General features: G+C 44.6%; 1 protein-coding gene across 11 annotated transcripts in view; it reads left to right on the forward strand.

The window, feature by feature from the left end:
• LOC123507127 (rho GTPase-activating protein 21-A-like) overlaps nucleotides 1-27,298 on the forward strand; it is a 257,305-nt gene that overhangs the window by 208,750 nt on the left and 21,257 nt on the right. For 7 of the 11 annotated variants that reach the window (XM_045259723.1, XM_045259726.1, XM_045259725.1 and 4 more), the window contains 4 exons: nucleotides 2,710-2,763; nucleotides 5,554-5,659; nucleotides 6,614-6,788; nucleotides 15,263-15,352. In XM_045259723.1, coding sequence (XP_045115658.1) covers nucleotides 2,710-2,763; nucleotides 5,554-5,659; nucleotides 6,614-6,788; nucleotides 15,263-15,352 — 425 coding nt within the window. The remainder of the gene's footprint in view (nucleotides 1-2,709; nucleotides 2,764-5,553; nucleotides 5,660-6,613; nucleotides 6,789-15,262; nucleotides 15,353-27,298) is intronic. The other 4 variants (XM_045259724.1, XM_045259727.1, XM_045259729.1 and 1 more) reach the window with 1 other exon arrangement.

Genomic DNA, 27,298 nt, shown 5'->3' on the forward strand with positions numbered 1-27,298 from the left:
CCGCTTCATTACTGCGAACACCACTCCTCCCTTCCCCCTCCTCTCTCCCTCTCCCTCTCCCACTCTTCCCCTCTCCCTCTTCCCTCCTCATCTTCCCCTCTCCCTTCCCTCCTCCTCTTCCCCTCTCCCTTCCTCCACTTTCATGCCTCCACTCTCCTCCACTCCATATGCTGCTTCACTTCCCTCCACTTCTCTCCACTTCCCTTCAGTGCTCTGGCTTCCACTCCTCCTCTCCTCTCTCTTCCTCTCTTCTCTCTCGTCTTCTCTTCTTTCCTTCCTCTTCATCCATTACTTTTATTACTTCCGCTTTTGCTTGTTTTCTTCTGTGTATATTATTTCTTTTTCTTCTGATTATTTCTTTCTCCTCTCCTTTCTTGTCTTCTCTTCTTTCCTTCTTCTTATATTTTCATTCTTTTTGCTTTTGGTTATTTTCTTGTTTACTATTTTTTTTTCTCATTTATTTGTTTTTCTCTTCTTTTCTTTCATCTCTTTATTATCTCATCTTTTACTGTTTCTCTGTTTCTCACGCTTACTCTTTTTTCGTTTCTATTTTTCGCTTTTCCTCTATTTATTTCTTATTTCCTAACTATTCCTTAACACCTCGCAACATTGCCCTCTTCCTGTCACGCCCTTCTGCAACCCACCACCACCACCACCACCACCACCACCACCACCCTCCACCATCATCATCATCATCATCATCATCATCACCATCACCCCACCACCACCACCACCACCATCATTATCATCATTATCATCATCAAACACCATCATCATCATCATCATTACCAAACACCATCATCATCATCATCATCAACACCACCACCACCACCACCACCACCACCACCCAACTACACCCCTACTACACCCTCTCAACACCACATCACCACCATTACTACCCCTGAACACCACTAAACCCCTCAACATCCCCGCAACACCTCTGGGCATTGGAGTGCAACACAGCCTCATCACGGCAACACCTACTACATTTTCTTTGCGAGTTTCTCCTCCGCCATCATCACGCTTCTCACTCGTCACTTGTTTTTACTCCTTGCGTGGGTTGCCGCCTCTGACTGTGCGACTTTCCATTACTTTTATTGCTATTGTTGCTGGGTTTTTGTAGCAGTATTATTAGTGGTAGTGGTGGTGGTGGTAGTGGAAGTATTGTTTTTGTTGTTTTTTTGTTGTTGTTTTTGTCATCGTTCTCGCTGCTTTCATACTTGTAAGACTATAATTGTGCTTGTTCTCACTTTTACATACATACAGACTTACATAGTACATACATTCATACGTTTTGTTCTGTGTGTATGTGTTATTTCTGTCTTTATTCAATTGTTCTCGTGTATTTTCCCTTTTCCAACCTGAGAGAGAGAGAGAACTACAATCCTTCACTTAACTTTCCTTTCCCACTATATCCATCTTCACAATTACAACAACCAGAAACAGCTAATACTCCACAAACCACTCCAAACAACAACACAGTATTCAGAAACGCCTTCCCTTCTTACTACGAGAATTTTCCAAGGCCACAGAAACACCTTGCCGGGTTTTGAAGACAATTTCTCCTTTTAATAAACTAGAAATCTTGCCAATCTATCATCAGAATCAGAAATACTCTTTAAAAACACGAGTATCTTCAACTGGAGTGATGGTGAGAGAGCAAAGGGTTCCAGAATACGAGCCGTTTCCAGTTACAACATAATTAAACCCACCAGTGAGTCATTAAAGGTCATTGTACACTCACCAAACCTAACGCTGTGTTGCTACGGTCGTTACATGGGTCGTTAAGGTCATTATGATATTACAAGTAGTCGTATTTTGGCTCTAAGGTCGCAAAAGGTCGTAATAGTAAGGGGGTCGTTAGCAATAATGGGTAGATAGAGTTTGGGGAGTATAGCAAATAGGTAGGGGGTAGACAGGGGGTCGTTAAGGGGTAGGGGTGCCGTGGCCTCCTCCTGCTTCCGTAGCGTGTAATTACTGTCATCAGGGGCGTCGCTGGAGGTCACTGGGTCAAGGGACGGGTGGGGGGAAGGTGACGGGAGGGGGCAAGGGGGGCGAGGTCACGTTCTTCTCCCTAACGTGAGTCTGAGATGCTGGAAGGTGATGTGAGAGTGTTGTGGTGCTTCTTGTGTTGTTGGTGGTGTTGTTGTAGTTGCTGTTGTTGGTGTGTGTGTGTGTGTGTGTGTGTGTGTGTGTGTGTATGTGTGTGTTTGATGGGTTGTTGTTATCTTCGTTGTCTTTGTTTTTCGTTACTGTTGTTGTTGCCAATTGTTGTTGCTATTGTTGTTGTTATTATTGTTATTGTCGTCGTCGTCGTCTTTATTTATAAGTATTTTGTTTTTTTTATTCTTTATTCTTTTGTATTCTGAAGGTTTTGATAATTTATTTTTGTTTTTTGTTATCCCTCTCGAATAGTCTACTGTTATTTTTTATCTTTTGTATTTTTTTTATTAATATATTTTATTTTGTCTATTTGTTCATTTTATTCTAAGAAACATCAAGAGTACTCTTCTTTTGAACCTTTTTTTTCTTTATATTAATTTTTCCTTAGTTCATGATCAATCTTCTTAATACACGAACATATTTATCTATAATTTATTTCCTTGTTTATTTGTTAATTCATTTATATCTTTACCCATTCATTCATTTTTGTTGTTTTTCATTGCACCTCTTCTCACTTGTCTCACCTGCACACCTTTCCTTCCACAGGTGAGTGCGTGAGGCGAGGTCGTGGGGCGTCTCTGTTACACCGCGCCAGCTCCAGTAAGTGTGTGTGTGTGTGTGTGTGTGTGTGTGTGTGTGTGTGTGTGTGTGTGTGTGTGTGTGTGTGTGTGTGTCTGTTTGACCGTCTGTTTGTGCAAGCTGGGAGTGTGAGAAAGGAGAAGTAAGAGAGTAAAGAGAGAGGAACTTCACATGTGGTTTCTAAATAGCCAAACGTTCCCTCGTCTGCTCTCACTTCTCAGGGCAATAGTCAGGGCACTTGAGTCCCTCCTAAGTGGCTGTGGGCACGGCCAGGTAACTAGGGACTGGGTACTTACAGGTATATATTCTAGGAGGCAGGTACTGAAGAGGTGCGGGTATTTGAAAGAGGCAAGAGAGTGTAGAAAGTGCCTTAAACTTGTAATTGTTTTCTGAAAGCACTCGTTGGGATGGCGGTGGTGGTGGTTGTGGTAATGGTAATAGTGAAGTGAGGAGTGAGAAGTAGAAGTATCTTTTTTTCTTTCATTCTCCATTTTTTTTCCTATTTTACACATCTACTGTTCCTTTATATTCATGCCTTGTGATAGGGTAATGACCACACTCACTCACATTATATTTCCTCTCAATCCCAAATCCTTCGGTCTGCTAGAATTAAACCTGTTGTCGGATTTACAAAGAGATTCGGCTGATCAGTAACTCAGTATTAAGGACGAGTTTCATACAAACCATTTTTTTGTTTGCTAGCCAACCAACAAAAGTGCTTCAGTCGTGATCAAGTTACACTATTAATTTTGACCGCTGCTTTTGTGTGGGAGCATACAGAACGGAAAACTAGTAAGGTAAAAGGATCAATTCCATTGTCTTTTTATAAGCTATCCATCCCAAACACTTTAAATATTAGTAAGCTCTCGAACAAATGGGAGACAGAAACTGGCGCATCATGATTTCTATTCCTTAACGTTGCAGCATCTTGACTTAAACTTTTGACGGACTCTGGAGATTACCAGTTTTTCAAGGGTGTTTTCATAATTTCACTAAGAGTCTATCTGTGAAAGATAAAAATTTTCAAGTTTTGTTTATAATTTCATTGATTGGATAATAGGTAATTATTATTCCTCAATTATGTTTTCACGAATTCACTGATACTTTAATAGTGGAAGTTAATAAGATTTTCATCGACAGTTTCTCTGTGGGGATCAGATTTTCAAGTTTGGTTCATGATGTCATTGATAAGATAACAGGTTGTGCTGAGAACTGTTCATTTTCAAGGATGTTTTCACTTCATAGGTAGTTTGATAATGGAAAATCAAATTTTCATATTTTCACATGGTCTCAATGATAGAGTAGCAGGCTGTAGTTGGAATTATTAGTTTCCAAGTATTTCCATGACTTTATTGATATGATATAACAAGCTCACGTGGAACTTACTGTGATTTTCATGGATGCTTTCATTAACCACTTTAGTACCATAACGCGTTTCCATATTTCTTCTGCTTACAATTTGATGATTTTATACAGCTTCAGAAACTTATATGGGGGATTAAAATAGTAAAGACTATGGTCATTAATCTTCTGACCTTCATAGCCCTATCTAATGTCAATGTGATCGTACTCAAATCTCGAGGTAAAATATGTCCCAGTATTGAAGGGGTTAATCTATTGCTAATGTACCAGATTCGAGTAAAGATTGTTGTGGTTTGAATATAGATTGTTGTGGTTTCCGAGGATATTCTAATTTCTCTATAATGAATAACAAAAATACCAATGAGAACCTATGATCATCCATGTGCCATTTGAAGACAACATTTATTAGAGAACTATTCTTAAAGTTACTGACAAATGGACAATGGAAGTGAGTGTTGTGGGTTTCTGTACAGACCATGGCCTCTTGTTAGCTGTGTGAGAGGTCAACCACCCCTGCCTGCCGTGACCTGACCACCAGCCAGACCTGAGGCAAAACAAACGGTGCTGGTGGTGCTGGTGGTGATAGTGGTAGTGGTGGTGGTGGTGGTGGTATTTCTTAACCTGTTTGTACTTCGTGTTGCTCTCTCTCTCTCTCTCTCTCTCTCTCTCTCTCTCTCTCTCTCTCTCTCTCTCTCTCTCTCTCTCTCTCTCTCTCTCTCTCTCTCTCTCTCTCTCTCTCTCTCTCTCTCTCTCTCTCTCTCTCTCTCTCTCTCTCTCTCTCTCTCTCTCCTGTCCTCCCGTTCCTGGGTCCTGGTCAAGAATCACGCAGGTGTAAGAAAAGTAATGACGGTTTTGATTTATTTGCATCTGATCATATCTCAGGAATGTGGGATTGTTTCGTGTGTGTGTGTGTGTGTGTGTGTGTGTGTGTGTGTGTGTGTGTGTGTGCCCAAATAAATGTCTGAGGTCACTTGCAGATATAAATGCCTGAAAGAGAGAGAGAGAGAGAGAGAGAGAGACGACCCGCGTATACAGAATCACCACCAAGAAAAATTACATTACATTCTTACGTTATAATACTTGATTAGATCGAATAAAACAGGTTAGGTTACGTTACGTTAGATTAAACACTTTTCATCACCCGGAAAATTGAGTGACCGTCTATTTTCTGCAGTTATTCGATGCCCTCAAGTCTAGAGTGACCTAACATGACCTGCGCTGCCCTGCTAGGTATCAATGCCCTGCTGTGTGGTGGATTTGGTATCTTGTTTACGTGTGTGTGTGTGTGTCTCCTTGTGTCTGTGGACAACAAGGTCACAACTCCTCGGTACCTACTCACTGCTAGGTGTTACGTGCGGGGTGTGGTTATCTGGCTTGTGTGTGTGTGTGTGTGTGTGTGTGTGTGTGTGTGTGTGTGTGTGTGTATATGTAATGCTGTCTCTGTCGCAGGGGAGGAGGGCGAGCGGGTGGTGCGGCGAGTGTCATACCTCAAGGCGACGTCCGGGGACCGCATGTACTCCGACTCCGACCTTGACTCCGACACCGACGACAAGAGGTGAGTGGCAGTAGCTGAAAGAGGAGGAGGAGGAGGAGGAGGAGGAGAAAGAAGAAGAAAAAGGTCGAGGAAAACAAGGAAGAGAAGCTTTGGAGGGTTAGGAAAGAAAAAGAAAAAGATGTTGATAGAGAAAACGGAAGAATAAAGGGGAGTGTATTTTGAAGGATCAGGCAAGGAAATGGTTAAAAAAAAAATAAATAAGGGAAGTAAAGGGAAAATCAAGAGGAAACAAGGGAATAGTAAGAGGTAAAAGGAAAAAATGAAGATAGAAAGGAATGGATGATAAAGGAGTACAGAAAGAATGAAAGTAAATGAGAAGGAAAGAATGAATATAATAAAAAAAAAAGAAACGCTAGGAAGTAAAGAGGGAGAGAATAAGCAGAAAGAGATAAGGGAACGAAAGAAGAGAAGGAGATTTTGAGTGCTGAGAAGGGAACAGGGAAGGAATTGTGTGAGTTTGGGAGATAGGAAGGAGGGAGAGATGTAAAGGAGAAAGAAACAGGAAGGAGAGATGTGAAGGAGTGTTTATAAGGTTGCAAGTTTTAATTTGAATTTGTTTTAGCCATCCCTCTAATGCTCATCTTCTATATTTACCCACTAGTGATAGAAAATGGTCTAACATGGGTAAATAAGCTAAATTGGGGTTAATAATATCATTCCTCATGTGTTCGTGTATGTTGTATGAGTATTTTGTTCTCTTTCCTTTATCGTTTTCTTTGTTTTGATTCTTTTATCTATCCATTTTTCGTTCTTCTACTACTACTACTACTACTACTACTACTACTACTACTACTACTACTACTACTACTACTACTACTACTACTTCATCATTGTATCATTCATCTACCTTTTCTTTCTTTTTTTTTTTAACATATCCATTTATGTATCCTCCTCTTCTTCCTCCTCCTCCCCCCCACCACCACCACCATCTTCACTACTGTTATGCCATTGCAGCGGTGGGCGTGTAGGCGTGGTGGGCGTGCCATTGGAGGGTGACGTGGACAGCGCCCCGCCCAACACGCCCGCGGATCGCCTGTGTCTGGAGCACCCGCCCTCGCCCGAGTCTTTCCTCTCTTCCGTGGACCGCCAAGGCACCCTGCACGTCAAGGTTACTCTGGTGGACGGCAAGGTAAGCACTGAGCATTGTGGGTGGGGTTGGTTAGGCTGGATTAAATTGGCTTAGGTTAGGTTTAGTTAGGTTAGGCTTGGTTTGGTTTAGTTGGGTCTGATTTGGTTAGGTTAGGTTAGGTTAGGTTAGATTAGATTAGATTAGGTTAAAGTTAAGTTGAGGTAGGTTGGGTTGTTTTGGGGTTTGGTTAAGTTAAGCTGGGTTAAATTGGGTTAGGTTAGATTTCGTTAGGTTTGGTTGGGTTAGTTAAAGTTGAGTTGAGCTGGGTTGGGTTATTTTGGGGTTGGTTTGGGTGATATGAAGTAAGGTTGAAATATGTTAAGTTGTTAAGATAGGTTATGTTATGCTAAATTAAGTAAAAATATGACGGATTTTTCACATACGTATTACACTCATTTTGTCGCCTCATTTTTTTCATGGTCGTATTTTCTCACTTTTGCATTATTTTTATTCATTTATTTATTTATATATTTATTTTGTTCTGTTTTATCTATACGCATCGCTTATTTATTCCTTCAGCCTTTCCCGCCTTCTGCCATTCATCCCTCTCCTCTCCCTTTCTCTCCTATCCTATCCTATCTTATCCTATCCTATCCTATAATATATTCCATCCCATCCCAGTCCAGCCCATCCCAGCCCAGCCCAGCCCAGCCCTGCCCTAGCCTAGCCCAGCCCATCCCAGCCCATCCCATCCCATCCCATCCCATTCCTTCTTCACTTTTATGCTTGTCTTTCTCAACACTGACCATGAGTAAGGACAAAATAATCAATATTCCCCTCCACGCATACAAAAAAAAAAAAAACTGAATTTCCAAGACATTACCGCCATCTGTCCCCTCAAGAACCCACTAAGACTCCCAGCAAAGAGATCAACCTTAACTAAACCTCACCCAATACCCGACACCTAATCCACTAACCCTCTTGACCCGAATTGACTCCAGTTCCGCCCTGCACCGATTAGCAGCAGCATCTTCTTGGCTTACCTGACCCCCGCTTCGTGTGCCTCGTGTGCTCCGGTGCGTTCCGTCTCAGTAGCTTGATTGAGACGCCTATAAATGGCATTCCGTCGCTGTTATGTTTTGTATAATGCATGACTGTTCCAACTTCTGCTCCGCCCCGTCACTAACTCCTGCATCCCCGCCTTTCACATCCTCCCTCCACACATACCCAGATACTGTCCTCATATCACACATACCTGCCTCATAATTACCCTCATGTATCTTCCCTCTCCCTCATACCTGTCTCATTGTCTCTCATTTATCGTACGTCCTTCATATCTGTCTTTTAGTTAATGACGTAGAAGGCTTGCATTTGTGAGGCAGGAGAGAGAGAGAGAGAGAGAGAGAGAGAGAGAGAGAGAGAGAGAGAGAGAGAGAGAGAGATTTCGTGCTGGCGTCATAGGGCCGCGATCATGCTCTGAGGTGTGCGTAAGAGAAGAGAAGAAGTAAGAGGAGGAGGAAGGAGAAGAAGAAGAGGAGGGATAGAGTCGGGTGCACGCGAATGAGTGTGTGAGTGTGTGAGGTAAGAACAGAAGTGTTTAGGGAGGAGAGAGACAAGGGAGAGGTGAGAGTGGGGAGGGGGGAGTGTTGGCGTGTGGTGGTCGTTGTGATACTGATGCGGAAACGGTGTGTGTGTGTGTGTGTGTGTGTGTGTGTGTGTGTGTGTGTGTGTGTGTGTGTGTGTGTGTGTTGAATGGAATGTCTGTAGAGAGAGTTGAACATTCTTTTCCACCAGGACTTAATCAAGAACAGTTTACCTCAGTAGTAGTAGTAGTAGTAGTAGTAGTAGTAGCAGTCGTGGGGATGGTGATGGTGGTGGTCGTCATTGTTGTATTATGAATGGAAAAAAAATTAAGAGAACATCGGTTATAGCATTAGCAATAACAGTAGTAGTAGTAGCAGTAGTAGAAGTAGTAGTAGTAGTAGTAGCAGTAGCAGTAGTAGCAGCAGTAACAGTATCACACTCACCGCCAGACAATAATCAACAAAGGAACAGCTGCAAAATGAGCCGGATTCAGCCTCGTTAGCCTCGCATCCTGCCGCGCCGATACTATTGTTACTTTGTTCTCGTTCACTCCCTCTGCTGAGTTCACTGCGCCTCCACCACCACCACCACCCAACAACAACAACAACAACAACAACAACAACATCAAAAACCACTATCATTTATACCACTTTTTAACATTTCAACTCCACATTCATCCATTTTTATTTCTACTTCATTTCCACGTAGCCATCCGCCTTCTCCACCTCTGGTTTTATTTCTCTTCCACACAACTTCCTTTCCTTATCTTTTCACTTCTTGCTACTTTTTATCCACTTCCCAGAAACTCCATACCACTTATACCATCTTCTGTCTCTCCACATCCTCACACTCCATCTTTACTTTATTTCTTCCCTTTCTCATATTCCACTTGCACATCCACTTCTAACAGTCTCTCTTAGCCCATAACTATCCACATAATCCTTCCTCCACACCCTGACATCCTTTACCACTAATACCTCTCCCTATGTATTTATCCACTGTTACACACTCCACTCCCACCTAAACTCCACTTCTGACATCCTCTTTCTCTCTCTCCACATCCCCCATCACCGCTACTAACTCCTCTATTACTGCTTTGTTCTTTACTCCTTGATGCTTCTTCTTCACCCCCACTGCTCCACCCCCCTCCACTCTGCTCCACATCGTCGGCCTCACGCGAGACCCTGCGAGGAATGTCCGTCTGCCTGTCTGCGGTGCTGCATGCCTCCGCGCGTTAGGAATGTGGAGTTTCTAAAGAACGGAGTAATGGGAGTGAAGGGGAGGGGGTAAGGCAGGTATTAGAGCGGGACTAAAGGGGGCGGGGGATCGGGGGAGTTTGTGGGGATGTGAGCATGTGGTGATGGTGGTTCTGGGGAGGACTGGGGACTAGGGGTGTGAGTTATGGATGAGGTGGAAGAGGAAGTGCTGGAGGTGGAAGGAGGAAGGAAAAAAAAGTGGATAAAGACAAGAGTAACGGAATATTTTTGAGGATTGTATGGTGAGGAAGAAGAGGAGGAGGAGGAGGAGGAGGAGGAGGAATAGCTACGAGTGTGAAGAATGAACTGACAAAGAAAGAGGAAGATGAAGATAGAGGTAAGAATAAGGAATGGACATGAGGATTGCATGTTGGAGAAAGGCTGATAGAAGAGGAGGATAAAGATAGAAATAAGAAGAACATAAGAAGTATGGTTGAGAAATATAGGGTGAGGGAAGGAAGAGTAAGATGAGAAAATTGGAAAGGAAGAACGAGGAAAAGAAAGAGGATAGAAATAGGAGTAAGAAAATGACGTGAGAGACGAGGAGAAGAAAGAGGAATGTATGAATAGGAGTAAGAAAGGAAGTGCATAGAGAGGAGAAGGAGTAGTGAAGGAACAATCGAGGGTGCTCCAGGTTTCTATGGCGAGCAGGGACGAGAAGTAGAAGAACGAGGACAGGGACGAGAAGTAGAAGAACGAGGAGGAAAAAGAAGAGTGTGTAGAATAATGTAATAAGAAAGGGAGTGCATAAGAGTGATGAGAAAAATTAAGATGTATGGTGTTCCAGAATTGTATAGGAGAACAAAGAGGAGAAAGAAGAATGTATAGAATAATATAATAAGAAAGAGAATGCATGGGGAAGAGGAGGAGGAGAAGGAGAAGTGTAAGGTGTTCCAGGATTGTATGGCGAGAACGAGCAGGGACGAGAAGTAGGAGGACAAAGAGGAGAAAGAAGTGTTTATAGAATTATATGATAAAGAGTGCATAAGGAAGAGGGGAAGGAATAGTGTATGGTGTTCGAGGATTGTATGGCAAGGCAGGACGAGGAGTAGGAGGACGAGCAGGATCAATAATGCCTCACCTGTAACAATAAATAGGCGCAGGTGTGGGTGGTAGCGAGGCAGCCTTAGTCACGTGTCATTACCGAGCGCCACCACCACCACCACCACCGCTGCTGCCACTGCCTCGTCAATCTCTCCATCTATTGTTGAGGTGTTTGTTTGTTTTCAGTGTTCGTGACTTATTCTTGCCTCCTTAATTGTTTTCACGGAATCTCAAATGACGTAGTTCTTGTTTTTCTTTCTTAAATCTGAAGGAAGTTTGAATAGATCGAGGTGAGGTGAGGTGAGGTTACGATATAATACATTTGGTTTTATTAGGTTGCATTAGGTTAGGTTAGTTTGTGTTAAGGTTTTTTTAATGTAGGAGAGGAAAGGTGGCTGGCTGGCTGAAAGGTTGTTTGTTACATTGGGTCAGTTTAGGTTAGGTAATATTAGCTAAGATTACATTAAGTTAGGTTAGGTTAGCTAAGATTGCATTAGTTTGGGTTAAATTGCGTTAGGTGATATTGCGTTAGATTGGTTAAGATTGCATTGCGTTAGATTAGTTTATATTAGATAGTTTGGTAAAGTGAGATAAGGTAAGGTAATGTTAGGTTAGCTCAGCTCAGGTTGTGAGATTATGCTTAAAATCACCACCACCACCACCACCACCACCACCCCACCCCCCGAAAAACCCAAGACGACAATGGGCTATCTACGGGTGAGAAAGTTCCCACATCACATCCCCTACATAGGGTTAGCATGAAAGTGTTAGATTCCAAGCCTACACAGAGTTCCAGTGAAGGGGCATGATAGTGATGTGCTGTAGTGTGGCGTAGCTATGTGCTGGAGGAAGGGCTGGGAAAGCCAAGCTGTTTCCTAATTTATTTACGTCCTGACTCGTAATCTTGTAGTTGTCGATATTCAGTGACTTGCGGAAGGAATGGGTGTCTGTGTGTGTGTGCGTGTGTGTGTGTGTGTGTGTGTGTGTGTGTGTGTGTGTGTGTGTGTGTGTGTGTGTGTGTGTGTGTGTGTGTGTGTGTGTGTGTGTGTGTGTGTGTGTGTGTGTGTGTGTTTGATGTATGTTTCTCTCGTTGGCAGTGGACGTTGCATTGTCTTGGTTGAAGTGAAAAGAAGCGAAAGAAAGATAAATACGAATAGATACAGCTGGATAAAGATAAGAATAGAAACCAGTATATAAAGAAACAAAATAAAGATACGTTGGTAGGAGAGAGAGAGAGAGAGAGAGAGAGAGAGAGAGAGAGAGAGAGAGCAATCAACAACAACCTTTACCATTACACTAAAGATTACATTCCTGAACACTTCCTCGCCCTTTCTCTTACACCAAACAAATTGCAGTGAGAGCAACCCAGAATTTCCAAGGATATTTTAATAATCCCAATAACAGTTTAACAAGGAGTCTGCACCATCAGTGAGAGAAAACACATTAAACAACACGACTAATTCCTGAGACCTTTGAAAAACAGCGAGAGAACAAAGCATAGAGAAAAACAAACCCTGTGTCCATGTTCAGAAACGCTTTGCTCTTTCACCGTGACTAATTTCCAAGGCTACAGAGATAATTAGCGGGGTTTTCAAGAGTGTTTCTCCAGTTAATAATGTAGAAATATTGTTGATCTACCTCTAGAACCGTAAAAACACCTTAAGAATCTCGTGTAAACTTAAATAAAGCCTTTTGAAATAATGGAGGTGAAGTATATAAGTGTTTTGGAATACGAGCCTTAGTTTCACACCATAATGACGGCGAGGAGCGGGCGGCCTGATAGAGTAATAGTGGGGACGAGGGTCATCTGAGGGCCTTACGTCAGTGCCCAATGGGAGTCCGGACGCCGCCTCGCCACATGACGTCACCAGCTGTAGGAGGGAAGGATGTGGCAGTCCTAAACGATTCTGGGACATATAGTGCTACCTTTACTGAGTGTTTCGTGAGAATGTTGCTAGTAGGCCTAAAGCTGGGATGTGTTGTGTAGTGTTGCAATGTACAGTACCGTGAGATTAGAGAGAGAGAGAGAGAGAGAGAGAGAGAGAGAGAGAGAGAGAGAGAGAGAGAGAAACTGTGTGTGTGTGTGTGTGTGTGTGTGTGTGTACGGGTATTAGGAACTCAGCGTAACTCGATATATCCTTTAATCACGTGGTGTTTAAGTGGCAGTGTAGTGAATAAGTCGAGTGTCTCATGTTCCAGTTGATACAGGAAAACGCATATTAAATGACTCACACACACACACACACACACACACACACACACACACACACACACACACACACACACACACACACACACACACACACAGAGGATGCACCCACGTGATAGATACCACAGCGCCATACAAAGACACTCACACGTCAATTAAATTCCTACTTTTTTTCTTACTTTCCCGACTTGAGTCAGTATGGAATTTGTTGACAGAAATAGAGAGGATGAAGTAAGACCGGAAACAATTAACTTTGCTGCTCCAGTGTGTAGAATTCCTGTAGTTTGTTTTGTTTTGTTTTATTTTATTTTATTTTTCTCACTCCATTGCTGATTACACAACACTTGCAAAATAAAATGAACTTTTTTTTTTACTTCATTCTAATCAACTTTTTATTTTGTGGTTGGGGTAACAGCAATTAGGTCTCTCTCTCTCTCTCTCTCTCTCTCTCTCTCTCTCTCTCTCTCTCTCTCTCTCTCTCTCTCTCTCTCTCTCTCTCTCTCTCTCTCTCTCTCTCTCTCTCTCTCTCTCTCTCTCTCTCTCTCTCTCTCTCTCTCTCTCTCTCTCTCTCTCTCTCTCTCTCTGTGTGTGTGTGTGTGTGTGTGTGTGTGTGTGTGTGTGTGTGTGTGTGTGTGTGTGTCTCACCCAGCCTCATTCACACGTAAATGTAATGAATGACTAGTAAAAATAATTAGATACACCTTCACATTTATATTTCTTATACCTGAGGGAAGCCAGATTAGACTCCCAAAATAAGGGAAAAACAGCATTCAATTTGCATCCTCCATCACGAAAAAGGTAGATAAATAAGCAAATAGAATAAGATGAAATAAAACCAAGAGAAAAAAAAAGTCACTCTATTCTATAAAACACAAATATTAACCAAACTAATCAGTGTACAGCTAACCAGTGACTGCCAATGCCACGACACGCCACATCCACAAATAAAAGTACTATCGCGGTCAGAGGTCTTGTAACCCGCTACCCTCACTTCCACTATGCATGATGTCTTCCCTCAGTGTTACGTCCTTAAAAGTTATCGTCTACCAGTTGAGCGTTTTTTTCTCTCCTCTTTTTTAACACACATCAGAGGACTCACGATGAAGGCAAACCGCTTTAATTGATGGAAAAGAAAACACGAATAGACTTTTCAGCCCGAACTGTGCCATAAATAACAGGGAGCACCGAAGTAGCTCTGGTGATTGAGGAAGTGCCTGACATACATGAAGGGAGCGCTGCCTTAAATATACCACGTGCACGTATCTGAGGCGTCATGCACGTAAGCAGCAGGTAGGGGACACTCAGAACTAGGGCACATGTATTACTATTGGCGGTTGGGATGTGTGTGGAATGCTGGTGACTGTAGTGATGGGGGATGTGTGGAGTTTATGTGGAGTGACAGTGAGGATAAAGAGATGTGGATGAGGTGATGGTGGAAGACAAGAAGGTGGTGAACAGGAGGGAAAAATGAGACAGACAGGCTTTGAAGGAGTGGGTGTGGTGTGGGTGGAGGAGTTGACCATTGCCTCTGTGATGGGCGGCTCGTCTGGGGCTGATGACCTTCCTTTAACCCCTTCTTCCCCTCGCCCTTCCCCGCTTCTTCCTCCGTCCTCCATCGACATCCACCCACCGAATCACACACACACACACACACACACACACACACACACACACACACACACACACACACACACACACACACACACACACACACACACACACACACACACACACGATTTTTTGTTATTATTACTTTAGTTTGTGAGTAAAATTAATTGGTTCATTATTCAGTCAGTCAGTCAGTTAATCAGTCAACCAGTTATTTAGTCTTTATGCAGGTAGTTTGTTGGTCAGGCAGTAACTAATGTAACTAAGTAAATATACCCAAAATATAGTCTTTAACTTTTCATCAATCAACCCTACACAACACATTTCCCACATCAGTTATAACAAATCATTAATAAATGTTAAATATAGCGTGGCGTTACATCCAGTAATCCAAATGTGACTTTAACCCCTTCAGTACCATGACGCGTTTCCGTATTGACTCTGATTACTATTTGGTGATTTTACACAGCTTCAGAAACTCATGTGAGGGATTGAAATATTGAAGACTAGCCATTAATCTTCTGACACCCATAGATCCCTTCTAATGTTGATGAAAATGGTCTAATCGTACACAAATCTCAAGGTAAAAAATATGTCCTAGTATTGAAAGGGTTAATATTCCAAAGATTATTCGTATAATCATCCTTTTCCTCACCCTGCATTTCCTTCACCACATTACACGTTTCCCATAGCAGTGAATTAATACAGCCTTAAACATTATCCATTATTACTCATACATACACACCATTACCTGTATGTCCCGAAGATTACTCGCGAAGATTACTCGTGTCCAAGGCTTCACTCATCCTTATGTTTCTTTCCTTCACCACCAGAGGGCCGGCGATCGCTCCTGGAAGACACTCTGGGTGGCCATACAAGGGCGCGCCATCATTTTCTACAAGGACAGACAACACGCCATGCAGGTAAAGTGGAGATTATGAACACGTTCTATACAAGTTCGTCCGTCTCGCCGCGCCTCTCTCTCTCTCTCTCTCTCTCTCTCTCTCTCTCTCTCTCTCTCTCTCTCTCTCTCTCTCTATTTATATTCGTGTCATCGTCGTCAATTAAGTGTTTTTCTTATATACCGACAAGAATGTTTTTTTTTTTTTTTTTTTCTGCTTGGTTCGTTTATTTATAGAAGGACGCGGCGCTTTGTGTGAGTTACCATTTCGTGTCGTTAAACTGAGGAGGAGGAAGAGGAGGAAGGGGGAAGGGGGGAGAAGACAGATTAAGAGGAAAGGAATACCAGAGGAAGAGGAGGGAGGGAGGGAGGGAGGGATGGATGGAAGGCGGATGGTGATACAGTGAGGGGAGAGGGAGGGGAGGTCTTGGGTGCTTGGAGAGAAGAGGGAAGAGGAGGAGAAGGGAGGAGACTTGGGTATCTAAGAGGAAAGGGAGTATTATTTTTGGGATAGTAAGAAGGAAAGGGAGAAGAGGAGATAATGTTAATAGAGGAAGAAAAGAAAAAAGGGGAAAAACCAGATGCAAAAATAGAGAAAGGAAAGAAAAAAGGGATGGATGAGATTATGAGAAGAAAGAAGGGAAAAGGAACATGAAGGAGGACAGAGAGAAAAAGGAAAGGATGCTTGAAAATGAGATGGGAAGAAGAGAAGGAAGAGAAGTTGAAGATTATGAAGGAAGAATAATAGGCAAAAATATAGATCGGTGAAAATAGAGGAAAGAAAAGAGAAACAGTAGAAATTTGAAAAGAAAAAAGGGGAATATAGAAGGAAAAGAAAGACAGGAACTTCTTAACCATGTCCTTTACCTCGTCCTTCCTCCATCCCCTTCCACCCAACGTCATCTTCCCTATCTCCCCAAATCCGAAAAAAAAAGAGGAAAGAAAAGAGACACAGTAGAAATTTAAAAAAAGAAAAAGGGGAAAATAGAAGGAAAAGAAGATACGAACTTCTTACCATGTCCTTCGCCTCCTCCTTCCTCCCCCTCCTCTCCAACGTCATCTTCCCTATCTCCCCCCTCCTCTTTAAACTCTAATGACAAGGGTTGAAAAAAAAGGTTAGAGAAAAAAGATTGGAGGGAAAAGATTAAAAGCAAAAGGTTAAGAGGATCGCCTCCCGCCTTGTCTTTTCCTGAAACTTGATTATAATAGCAGTGAGACTCATGTGTGTGACGTAAGTGACGGCCTCTCCCCTAGTACTTCCCCTCACTCCCCCTACCACCTATATTTCTCTCTCTCTCTCTCTCTCTCTCTCTCTCTCTCTCTCTCTCTCTCTCTCTCTCTCTCTCTCTCTCTCTCTCTCTCTCTCTCTCTCTCTCTCTCTCTCTCTCTCTCTCTCTCTCTCTCTCTCTAATTTCTCTCTCTCTCTCTCTCTCCGTCTCCTCTCTCTCTCTCTCTCTCTCTCTCCTCCCCTCCCTTCCTTTCCCCCTCCCCTCCCCATCCCCATTACCCAGAAGTCCCCAGGGAATGGCACGGACACACTGACAACACTGCTCTTGATTCGCTCTCCCTCCCCATCCCCTCTCCCTTCCTCTCTCCCTTCCCTCTCTTGGTGCCCAGCTGTCTTGCGCCGCCACCACCACCACCACCACCACCACCACCACTAAACGACCATTTCCTGTGACTGTTTGCTCTTACGATTGCATCACTTCCCCATTCCCCCTTCCCCATTCACCCTTCCCATCCCTCCCCTTCCTTGACGACACTTTGCTGAATACTCTCCAGTGTGTGTGTGTGTGTGTGTGTGTGTGTGTGTGTGTTGCTTGGTGACTCAATTCGCTGGTTAGTCTTTGTGTTGTTTCATTTCTTCTTGTTTTTTTTTTTTTTTCTTTTTCTTCTGCTTCTTTTTTTCCTTCTTCTTCTTCTTCTTCTTCTTCTTCTTCTTCTTTTCTTCTCCTTCTCCTCCTCCTCCTCCTCCTCCTCCTCCTCCTCCTCCTCCTCCTCCTCCTGCTCCTGCTCCTGCTCCTCTCCTCCTCCTCCTCCTCCTCCTCCTCCTCCTCCTCCTCCTCCTCCTCCTCCTCCTCCTCCTCCTCCTCCTCCTCCATCAGGCTCTTAAATTAATAAATAGGCTTTCTGTTGTGCGTCTCTCTCTCTCTCTCTCTCTCTCTCTCTCTCTCTCTCTCTCTCTCTCTCTCTCTCTCTCTCTCTCTCTCTCTCTCTCTCTCTCTCTCTCTCTCTCTCATATACATCATTTTCTTTAGTGATACTGGATATTGGAGGAGACGAAGGAGGAAGAGGAGAAGGAGAAGGAGGAGAAAGTAGAAGAGGAGGAGGAAGGATGTGGCTTGGTTCCTCAGCAGCAAAGCAACTTCTTTCTACTCCTCCCCATCCTTATCATCATCATCCTTACCACCACCACCACCACCACCACCACCACCATCATCATCATCATCATCATCATCATCATCATCATCATCATCAAAAAGTCATCAAATGGAAAAATAAAAAAGGAAAATGGTCAAAAAAATAGCGAGGAGGGAGGTGAAAGGCCAAGTAATGGGTAACTGTAATGGGTGAGTAAGAGGTGCGAGGATGAGTGTGTGTGTGTGGGTGGGTGGGTGGGTGGTTGCAGTGGCTGTGAATCAGGGTGTAACTGGATGAGGGGGGAAGACACGTGAGGGTGGTTGGAAGGGGGGTTGTAGATCAAGAGGGTGTCTGGTGGGGGGTGAGAGTGGAGTGAGAGTAGGGTGCGTTACCGGTGTATTATAGAGTTGGAGGTTTATGGGGGAGAGAAGAGGGGGTTGGGGAGGTAAAGGCAGCGTGTTTGGAAGATATTTCAAATGAGATGAAGGTATAGGAATGAGTCAAGGAGTGTTGAGAGAAATTTAAAGGATACTGGATGTTTTCAAATGGCATTCAAGATGTGTAAAGAGTGTTGAATAAATTTATAGTGTATTCAGAAGTGTTTAAAGGGTGTTGCATGTATTTAAATTATACGTAAGATCATGAAAAGGTGTTCTAAGCTTTTTAAATGACATCGCATCAGTTTAAAAAGCATTTAAGACTTTAAAATTGTGTTGAGGATGTTTAAAAGAGATTAAGAGATGTTTCCGGAGTTTTTGAAGAGTTAAAGAATAGAGAGAGACACAAGTGGGTTCAGAGGGGTAAGGGGACACTGAGGGGAGCTTAGGGTTGTGTGCCGTGCAGGTGTGCGTGCCTAGGAGGAGGAGAAAAGGAGGCAGGAGAGGAAGGACAGAGGTGGTGTTCATGAGGGAGGCTATAACGTGACTCACCCGGAACACCTCCCTCACCATCCTGCCTCACCACCCGCCTTTGTGAGGGAGAGGGAGGCCACCGCAGGAGTTCAAGGAAGGAGGTAATGAGGAATGCAACCTGGAAGAAAGAAAAGGAGTAAAACAAAAGGTGTCCCGGTGAGTAAGTGAGGCAGTTAGGTGAATAATCGTGGGAAACAAGGGATGAGTCACCTGAAACACCTGAGCACCTCAACACCTGGATACACCTGTGGGACGGGACTGGGTGGCTCTGGCTTTCGGGACACAAGAGTCATCTCGCCCAGTGTGTGTGTGTGTGTGTGTGTGTGTGTGTGTGTGTGTGTGTGTGTGTGTGTGTTCTGAATCCTCCGAGGTGTCTTAGCGCAGCGCCTCACAGGACACGAGACAGAAAGTGTAGTCCAGCGTCACCAGCGGATGTCACGTACAAGTCCAGCCTTCTGGGAAATGTAATGTACTGTTAGTGAGCATCTTGATTGCACCACCAGTACCGTTCAGCCTTCACGTACTGAGGAGCAGTGTTGCATAGGACTGTGTTGAGTTAACCTGCGTGAGCCGTGGCCGCGTCTGGTGGCGGTGGTTGTGGTAAGAGGCTCCGGTGCGTGAAGGAACGACGCGAGGCAGTTTTGAGTAAGAACCGTTTTATGCTCAGAACGATGGGTGTTGCTGCTGTTGGTGCTGCTCGCGTGCTGTACCCAACCGGTTCTAGTAGCGAAAGAGGGAGGGGTTCACGGGGCACGGGCAGGGGACAGGGGGCGGAGGGCAGCGTCTTAGTGAATGGCCTGTAGTATAGTTTCAAAGAATGGCGGGCGTGAGGTGAGTCAAGCCTCCGACCTGTTATTCCTGCTGCCAGATGCGGTGTGTGCGCCGTGACCACCGCACGCAGTTGCCGGCGAGCGCCACATCTCTTCCGCTCCCCGGCGGCCCCCGCCGATCACTGTTTATATTTAACGTTGTCATGTTTTCCCGATGAGGTGTGCATTAAGAGTATTTATTTTTGTCGCGGAGTTTACGTGGTGCTTAATGAAAATGTGTTGATTACTGCGGGTGGCGGAAGCGCGAGTGTGAGTGTCTGGGGTGCGAGGCAGGGCCGAGAGAAGGGCTGGCTGGCAGGCTGGCCGTGCTGGTGGTGCAGCCAAACGCCGCTCCGCTGCCGCTCGTGTCACCGTGCCTCGCCATTCCCGACACACACCCACACCGTCCCGCACGCCCCCGCAGTGGTCGTGCCTCGTCCCTGTAAGCGTCCACGGTGTGTAGGAGCGACAGAGCAGTGATCGTCCCCGTGCCGAGGGTCGCAGCTGTGTGGGTAGTGAGGCAGCCAGGCAGCGAGGCAGACAGTGCAGTGCAGTGCAGTGTAGTGCAGGTTGTGGGTGACCCGTGAGGTGCTTGGTCCCAGCAGGCAGTGAGCCGCAGGCTGGGTCGGCCACGTCTGTATCATATCTATTAAATGGACCACATTCCCTTTACCGTCCCTGTGTGTCAGTGACCCGCCCCTGTCTTCCTGCCCCGTCCCGCCCCGCCACGCCCCTCGCTCCGTAGGTCATCTGCGGCGGTGACTCCGGTGCCGAGCAGACGGTGGCAGCGGCGTGAGGTGCGGGACGAGAGCAAGGCAGGTGGGCGGCGGGCCCTGGCACGGGGTCCTGAGGCGCACCGTCGCCAGTCCCTCACGCTGTCATGGCCGCCAGCCGCACATCCGGACCTGCCGCCCGACGTGTGATAAGTCTGTCAGTCAGTCCAAGCTTGGGTATGAGCCGTGACCTACCTGTGCCAGGCCCCAGGTGTATGGCAGGGCCTGCCGGGACCTCTGTGTGGTGGTGAGGGTGGTATGGTCAGGCACAGCTTGAGTGGAGAGTGTGGTCAGGATGCCTGCATGAGTTGAAGCGCCACGTCTCGCCCTGAGCACCGCCACAGGAAGCAAGTGCTGATACCAGACAACCAGTGTCGAGGCAGTGCCCCGTCAGGCGGGTCATAGGGGCAGGCTGGCCAAGCAGTGCCTTAGTCAACTTGATGACAGTTCAAGGCAAGAACGGAACTGTGTCAGCTTACGCGGGCTGTTTTTTGCTCTAATCCTTTGTAGGCGTGTGACTCAACGGGAGGCGTATAGGAGTCCTCGGTGCAGCCTTTGGTGTGAGAGGCAAAGGATCTGAGTCATCAGAGGACCGAAGGCAAATCTGACGTGACAGATGAACTCTGGGCTCTTCCTTGTTAGTCCTGAGTGTGGTCTCGAGGTCGTGTACTGAGGTTTTAGGCAGCAATGTGGGTCGTGTCATGGGCGTTCTTAATGCATAGCAGGGGCTGTAGAGGCGTGGTGAGCGAGGGGCACTCCAGGAAAGATAAAGGACGCTTCATTCACTACTTAAGTGGCTGTCATGATCTCTTTACGTCATTCATCGTCGACAGAAGTGTTACAATGTCTTTTTCTTTATCCATTTTTATTTGTTCGTCAATCAGATTGCCAAAGTGACGAAAGCTTTTTGATTCTTTTTTTTAAATAGATATGCGTATTTGAAAGAAAGTACCAGAACAGAGATAAGGAAATATAAAAAAAACATGCGTGGTGTCACTCATCCTGTGGCAGTTGATGACGCAGCCTGAACTAAGTGGAAAAGAAATGAGAAGAATGGTAGACACAGTGACCATGGCCGCAGGAAGTGACGGTGAAGTGTAGTAACCTTAGTTGCTGTGTGTTAGCCCCCGTCACAACACCTCCATCATGACACACTGGCAACACGCTACCCCGCAGGTGAGTGTAGCTAATGAGTGAGGCGGTGAGGTGAGGTGCGCCTTTCCTTCCTTCCAGGCACCTGTGTGTGTTCATCCCAGCCTCTGTTTGACATTCGCTGTCTTTTTATTATTATTATTTCAACAAAACCATATTTATGCATCCATTAGCGTGTGTGTGTGTGTGTGTGTGTGGGTGTGGGTGTGGGTGTGGGTGTGGGTGGGTGGGTGTGTGAGTGTGTGGGTGTAGATGTGTGTGTGTGTGGGTGGGTGTTGGTGGCTGGGTGGGTGTATGAGTGGGCGGGTGGGTGTGCGTGTGGTTGGGAGGTTGTGTCAATAAAGTGCTTCTAGACTTGGATTGGTCATATAATCGATCCTTTGTCTAATGCATTTCATCCAAGTTCAACGACATCAGTTTGTTTCCGTGCTGTGTCTTTGTGGCGTTCTTAGAATGACTATCTTGGTGTAGAAGAGAAGGAGGAAAAGGAAGAGGAGGAGGACGGGAAGGGGGAGGAGGAAAAGAAAGATGACGAGGCGGATGAGGAGTGTCAGGCGAAATAAGAGGAAACGTTGAACGAGAAGCATAAGGGAGAGACAAAAGAGAGTGAGGGAGAGTGATGAGAGGGCAGCAAGGAAGGAAGGAGAGGCAGCAGAGACGTGTGGGAAGAAGTGGTGAACCCGTGAGAGTCGCCTTGTGTGTAGCAAGTGTACCCTTAGGTTGTGATGCTTCTCGTGTTGTGTTTGTGATGTAACACCCACACCAGTGTACCTCCCCTCACCCTCCCTCTTACTTCCCCTTCCCCCTTGACCACCCTCATAACCCCTTCTTTACCCTCACTGACCTCTTCCTATCTCTTGCCTCTTTTGCCTAGCTTACTGACATCTTATTTATCCTTCCATTCCTTTCTTGCTTTGTTTTTTTATCCATCTCATATTCTTTTGTCAACTTTCTTACCCTATTCAGTACTCATTGTTTTTTTTTCTTATCACTTTTCTATCTTTTTTATCCCTTTTTATTGCTTCTGACCTCCTCTCACTTCTTCATTCCGTTTTCTTCGACTTTTTATCTTCTATATATATCCTGTTTGCCTCTTGCCGTACCATTATCGACCTCCTTTTAACCTATTCCATTTGTTTTACACTTTCAACTCCTTTCCGTCATCGTTTCCTCCTCCATCACTTTTAATGATATGCTCTCACCTTTACATCCCCTTTACGGAACATCTATTTAACATCCTCTCCAAACTTTTCTTATCCTACAATCTCATTCAGTTTATGTTGTATATAATTTTTTTCGATATTTTTTTTTCTTCTTTTATTTCTTGTTTCTTATTGTCTTTTGGTGGTCCTACTATTCTTTATCTATTTCTTCTTAACCTCCAAGATTTTATCATTCTTTGTCTTGGCTCACTTTTCCCCGCCCCCTTCCCATCCTTCACCTCTGCAGTAGTGAATCATCTCGCCACCTCCCTCCCTCCCTCCCTCCCTCCGTCCTTCCCTCCCTGATACGTCCAGCTCACCTCAGCACCACAAATATCACCTGGGAGCTTCCTGCCGTGCGTCGTGCCCTCCGGCGTCCCACAGCGTCCCTCGTGACTCAAATAGTGAGAGTGTGGCCGTTGTGACTCACTGCGCTGCGATGCGTGACCACAAGGACCCCCCTCGCATGGTCCTGTCTGTCTTGTACTCCTCCCTCCTCTCTGCCTCCTACTATAGCACCTGGAAAAGCCCTGTCCGTCATTCCTTCAGTCCTATACCTGACTCCTTCCTGATTCCCCTGATTTAGCAAGAATTTCCTGTGCTGTATCTTCGTTCTATTGATTTCCTAGTTTTGGTTTTAGTTTTTTTTTTTCGCTCTCTTTATCAGTTCCTTTTGAAAGTTACTCGTGTCACTTGTGTCTTGTTTGTTCGTTCCTTCTTATCTGTTTTCCTTCCTGTTTGTATGTATTGATCATATTCTGTTTACTTTTTCTTTCAGTTCGTTTTCTCTTATTTTTTTTTTTCCTGTTTATCTTGAGCTTCTATTTTATTCAATTTAGTTTTTTTTTTTTCTATATCTCTTTTCTTCCATGTTATCGTTTGGACTTTTCCTTATTCCTCTGGCCCCTTCCCATCCTTCACTCCTCCTCTTCCTCCTCCTCCTCGTCGACACCTTTCCTCCCCATGCAATCACCTCTAGAAGTAACTCCTATTCCACCTTCAGAAAACTTACTCTTACACCTGAGAATTATATTCCAACTCTTACCTACCACACCCTCGCATTTACATCTTACCTTCCTGCCTCGCCCCTCCAATATCCTTCACACTGAACTAAACTCCCTACCCTGTCCCATCTTATCCCCACATCCTCCCCAACTCTCTCAGCCGGTCAAGTTGATGGGAGGATAGAGTGTAGTGGTCGACAGTAGCGCTGCTGTTGGTGTTAGCGCGCTTGAGAGCCGTATAGGGCCGTACTGTGTTAGACTCCTGCCTCTCAAGACTACATCCGCCGCCCTCTCTTAGCGCCGTCCACCACACCCACGCACAGCCAGGCAACCACACCCCGCCTGCCTGCTTGCCTCTCTGCTTCTTCGTTGCCCACCTGTTTGGTGGTGTTGCTGTGTGGTTCCTGATGATGATGATTGTATAACTTTGTCCTTCTCTCTTCGTCTCTGTCTCGTTCAGTCAGTGGTTTTTTTTTTTTTTTCTTGTGATGCGCTGTTATAGTTTATTTATGTTAGTGTGTGGTCATATATTCTCTCTCTCTCTCTCTCTCTCTCTCTCTCTCTCTCTCTCTCTCTCTCTCTCTCTCTCTCTCTCTCTCTCTCTCTCTCTCTCTCTCTCTCTCTCTCTCTCTCTCTCTCTCTCTCTCTCACACACACACACACACACACACACACACACACAGGTGGCGTTAGTTTGTTGTTGTATGGAAAGCTACCCTGAGGTCCGGGAGGGAGATGTAGGATAGGGAGGAGGAGGGGGCGTGGGTAGAGATTAGAGACACAGACGAGGCCGGCAGGGAGAGAGGGAGATGGAGTGCGGGGGCGTGAGCGAGAGTGTGGAGGGAGGTAGAGAGGGGCGCCTTGTAACCCACGTTTCGGTATAATCAATGGCGCAGCAGCAGCAGTGGGTGGGTGGCTGGCTTTCTGGTGGTGGTGGTGGTGGTCTCAGGCCGGCCCGCCACTGCATGACACCAGACCGAAACATTTCATCTTCTTAACTCATGGTGGTGTGGATGTTATATAGGTCATCCAGTGGTGCTTTATTCATGATTCTAGTAAAGTTGAGTACGGATTCTTCACTGCTAATAGAAAAAAGATGATAAAAACCTCTCTAGCCTTACAACATTTCATCGTCTTAATGGTGTGGATGTTATATAGGTCTTCCAGTGGTGCTTTATTCATAATTCTAGTAAAGTTGAGTACGGATTCTTTACCACCAATAGAAAAAAAAAAAAGAAATGATGTTCTCTCTCTAGGCCCAAAACATTTCACCATCTCAATTCTCACACTGAAAGGGATGGTGAGGATGTTTAAGTTTCCAGTGATGTTTTTCCCATGATTTGAGTGATAGTTTAGCAAGGATTTTCCACTGTCGACAGGAAACAACGACTTATCATCTGTGTGGCCTAACAACATTTCACCGTCTTAATTCTTGCATTGAACTGGCTGTCATAAAGGTTATTTGAGTTATCAGTGTGTTTTAGTAAGGATTCTTGCTGCCAATAAGTAAAAAATATCAATGAAACGACTCTCTCTCTCTCTCTCTCTCTCTCTCTCTCTCTCTCTCTCTCTCTCTCTCTCTCTCTCTCTCTCTCTCTCTCTCTCTCTCTCTCTCTCTGGCCTTTAATGAGGGTAGACAACAGAACTTGAAATACTGCTTCTAGTTCACGAATTAAAGATAGAGAGGGGAAGACGTTGTTACAATCATAACCATTACTTATTGTTCGTTTATGTTCCAATTCCCGTGATGACTTTCTATCTCTGCATACAACACAGGGTTCATTAAGGTCAGCCGCAGAACGAAAGAGAAGGAGCTTGAAAGTAACAGCCTGTAACACTTCTTATCATTAGGCAGACGTGGTACAGCTACTGCGTGTGTGTGGACTGGAGACTTGCCTGCATAAACTCATTTTCGTGGATCAACTTAATCATGTCTCCCGGAATTAGTCCAATAATGCACCCTCGCTTGTGTTGTCTGCGCTGTGGTGAGGCTTGGAATGTGTCTGTCCTCTGTCTGGTCACTGGTGCCGCTTCTCGAGTTGAGGGTAGGCTTAGCTTGGTTCAGGTCGTGTTTGGTTTTGTCCTGTTCTATTGGGTTTGGTTTGATTCTGTTGGGTTCAGTGAGGTCAAGTTTGGTTTAGCTTGGTTTAGTTTGGTATAGCGAGGTTAGATTATATTGTGTTATTTAGTTTGGTTCGAGTTGATTTAGTTGATTTCTCAGGCATAGTTTGGTTAGGTTTAGATTTGGTATGTTTTGGTTTGGTTTGGTAAGATAATGTTAGAGTTTTTTTTTTTTTTGTTTGTTTCGTGTCATTCCTTCATCACACTAAGTTTGTTTTACTTTAAGTTCAATTGGGTCAAGTTAGACAGTTGATATTGCCTTAGTAACTGACAGCTAGTGAACCTTTCCTGCGTAAAGAAAGTAAATAGATAAAGAAATAAGGATAAAACACTAGGAAAAATCTATAATTAAAACCTTAAATTATGTACGTAAAGAAGGACAGCCCAAGTTAGAAGTAGTTGTTTATGTGTGACTCCTGATGTCCACTTCTCAAACCTTATAAAACCGAGAATGTAAGGAAAATATAAAAAAGCGATCACTTAATGTTACTTCTACTTCTGCCCCATGCGTGGTGGGCTTGCTACAGTAGGTGGTGGCAGGCTTATTCGTTTATTTATTTATTTATCACCTCCAGGCCTGCTCGTGTTATGTTGTCAGTGAGTGTAGCCGTCTGTTGTCCGTCACTCACCTGTCTGTCCTGTTTAGTGTGTAAGGAACAGGTTCAACATGATATACACTATGACCCATAACAACCTTTCACTACTACTACTACTACTACTACTACTACTACTACTACTACTACTACTACTACTACTAGAAATGACAGTGGGAGGTTTTATCAAAATTTGTGAGTTTAGGAAGTGTGACAAACAAAGGTCCATTTAAGATAAGTACACTTCTTTTTTTAATCCTCACCTCATCATCACCGTCATTTTTCCTCCCCCACGTCTTTTAAGAGAATGTGAGGAGCGAGTTAAAACGTAAAATGTTCGGCAAAGTTGAATAAAAGACAAACGTTTTATAGAATGACAAACACTTTGGAAGGTAAAAAAAATACCACGTAGATTCGTAGAAGAGCTGGATAGGAAGTCTCTCTCTCTCTCTCTCTCTCTCTCTCTCTCTCTCTCTCTCTCTCTCTCTCTCTCTCTCTCTCTCTCCTTGTCCTATTTTTCACCATATAAGGAAAATTTGTGATGGTGTGTGTGTGTGTGTGTGTGTGTGTGTGTGTGTGTGTAAATTATAATCTTATGGATCTTACGAATGTTGGAGAGAGAGAGAGAGAGAGAGAGAGAGAGAGAGAGAGAGAGAGAGAGAGAGAGCATTGATCCCGAGGGTTGGAAGTAACACACACACACACACACACACACACACACACACACACACACACACACACATTCACACATTCACACATTCACAGCTGGGCAAGACGAGGAAAAGAAAACCCGGTTGGGCTGAGAGAGAGAGAGAGAGAGAGAGAGAGAGAGAGAGAGAGAGAGAATTTCTGCAATAAGAAAAATTTTTCATAGACAGTTGAATAGAATTAATCAGGATAGCAAACATATGTAGTGAGGCGTTGAGAGTGTGAAGCGTGTGTAGGGTGAATAGTATAGGTGGTGTGTGGTGGGATGATGCAATTGGGTGAGGGAATAGTGGGCTGAAGGGATACTGAATAGGGTGCACTGTGAAGGGAGATG

The sequence above is a fragment of the Portunus trituberculatus genome, chromosome 21, assembly GCF_017591435.1.
Source record: "Portunus trituberculatus isolate SZX2019 chromosome 21, ASM1759143v1, whole genome shotgun sequence".
In the NCBI taxonomy this organism is placed as follows: domain Eukaryota; kingdom Metazoa; phylum Arthropoda; class Malacostraca; order Decapoda; family Portunidae; genus Portunus; species Portunus trituberculatus.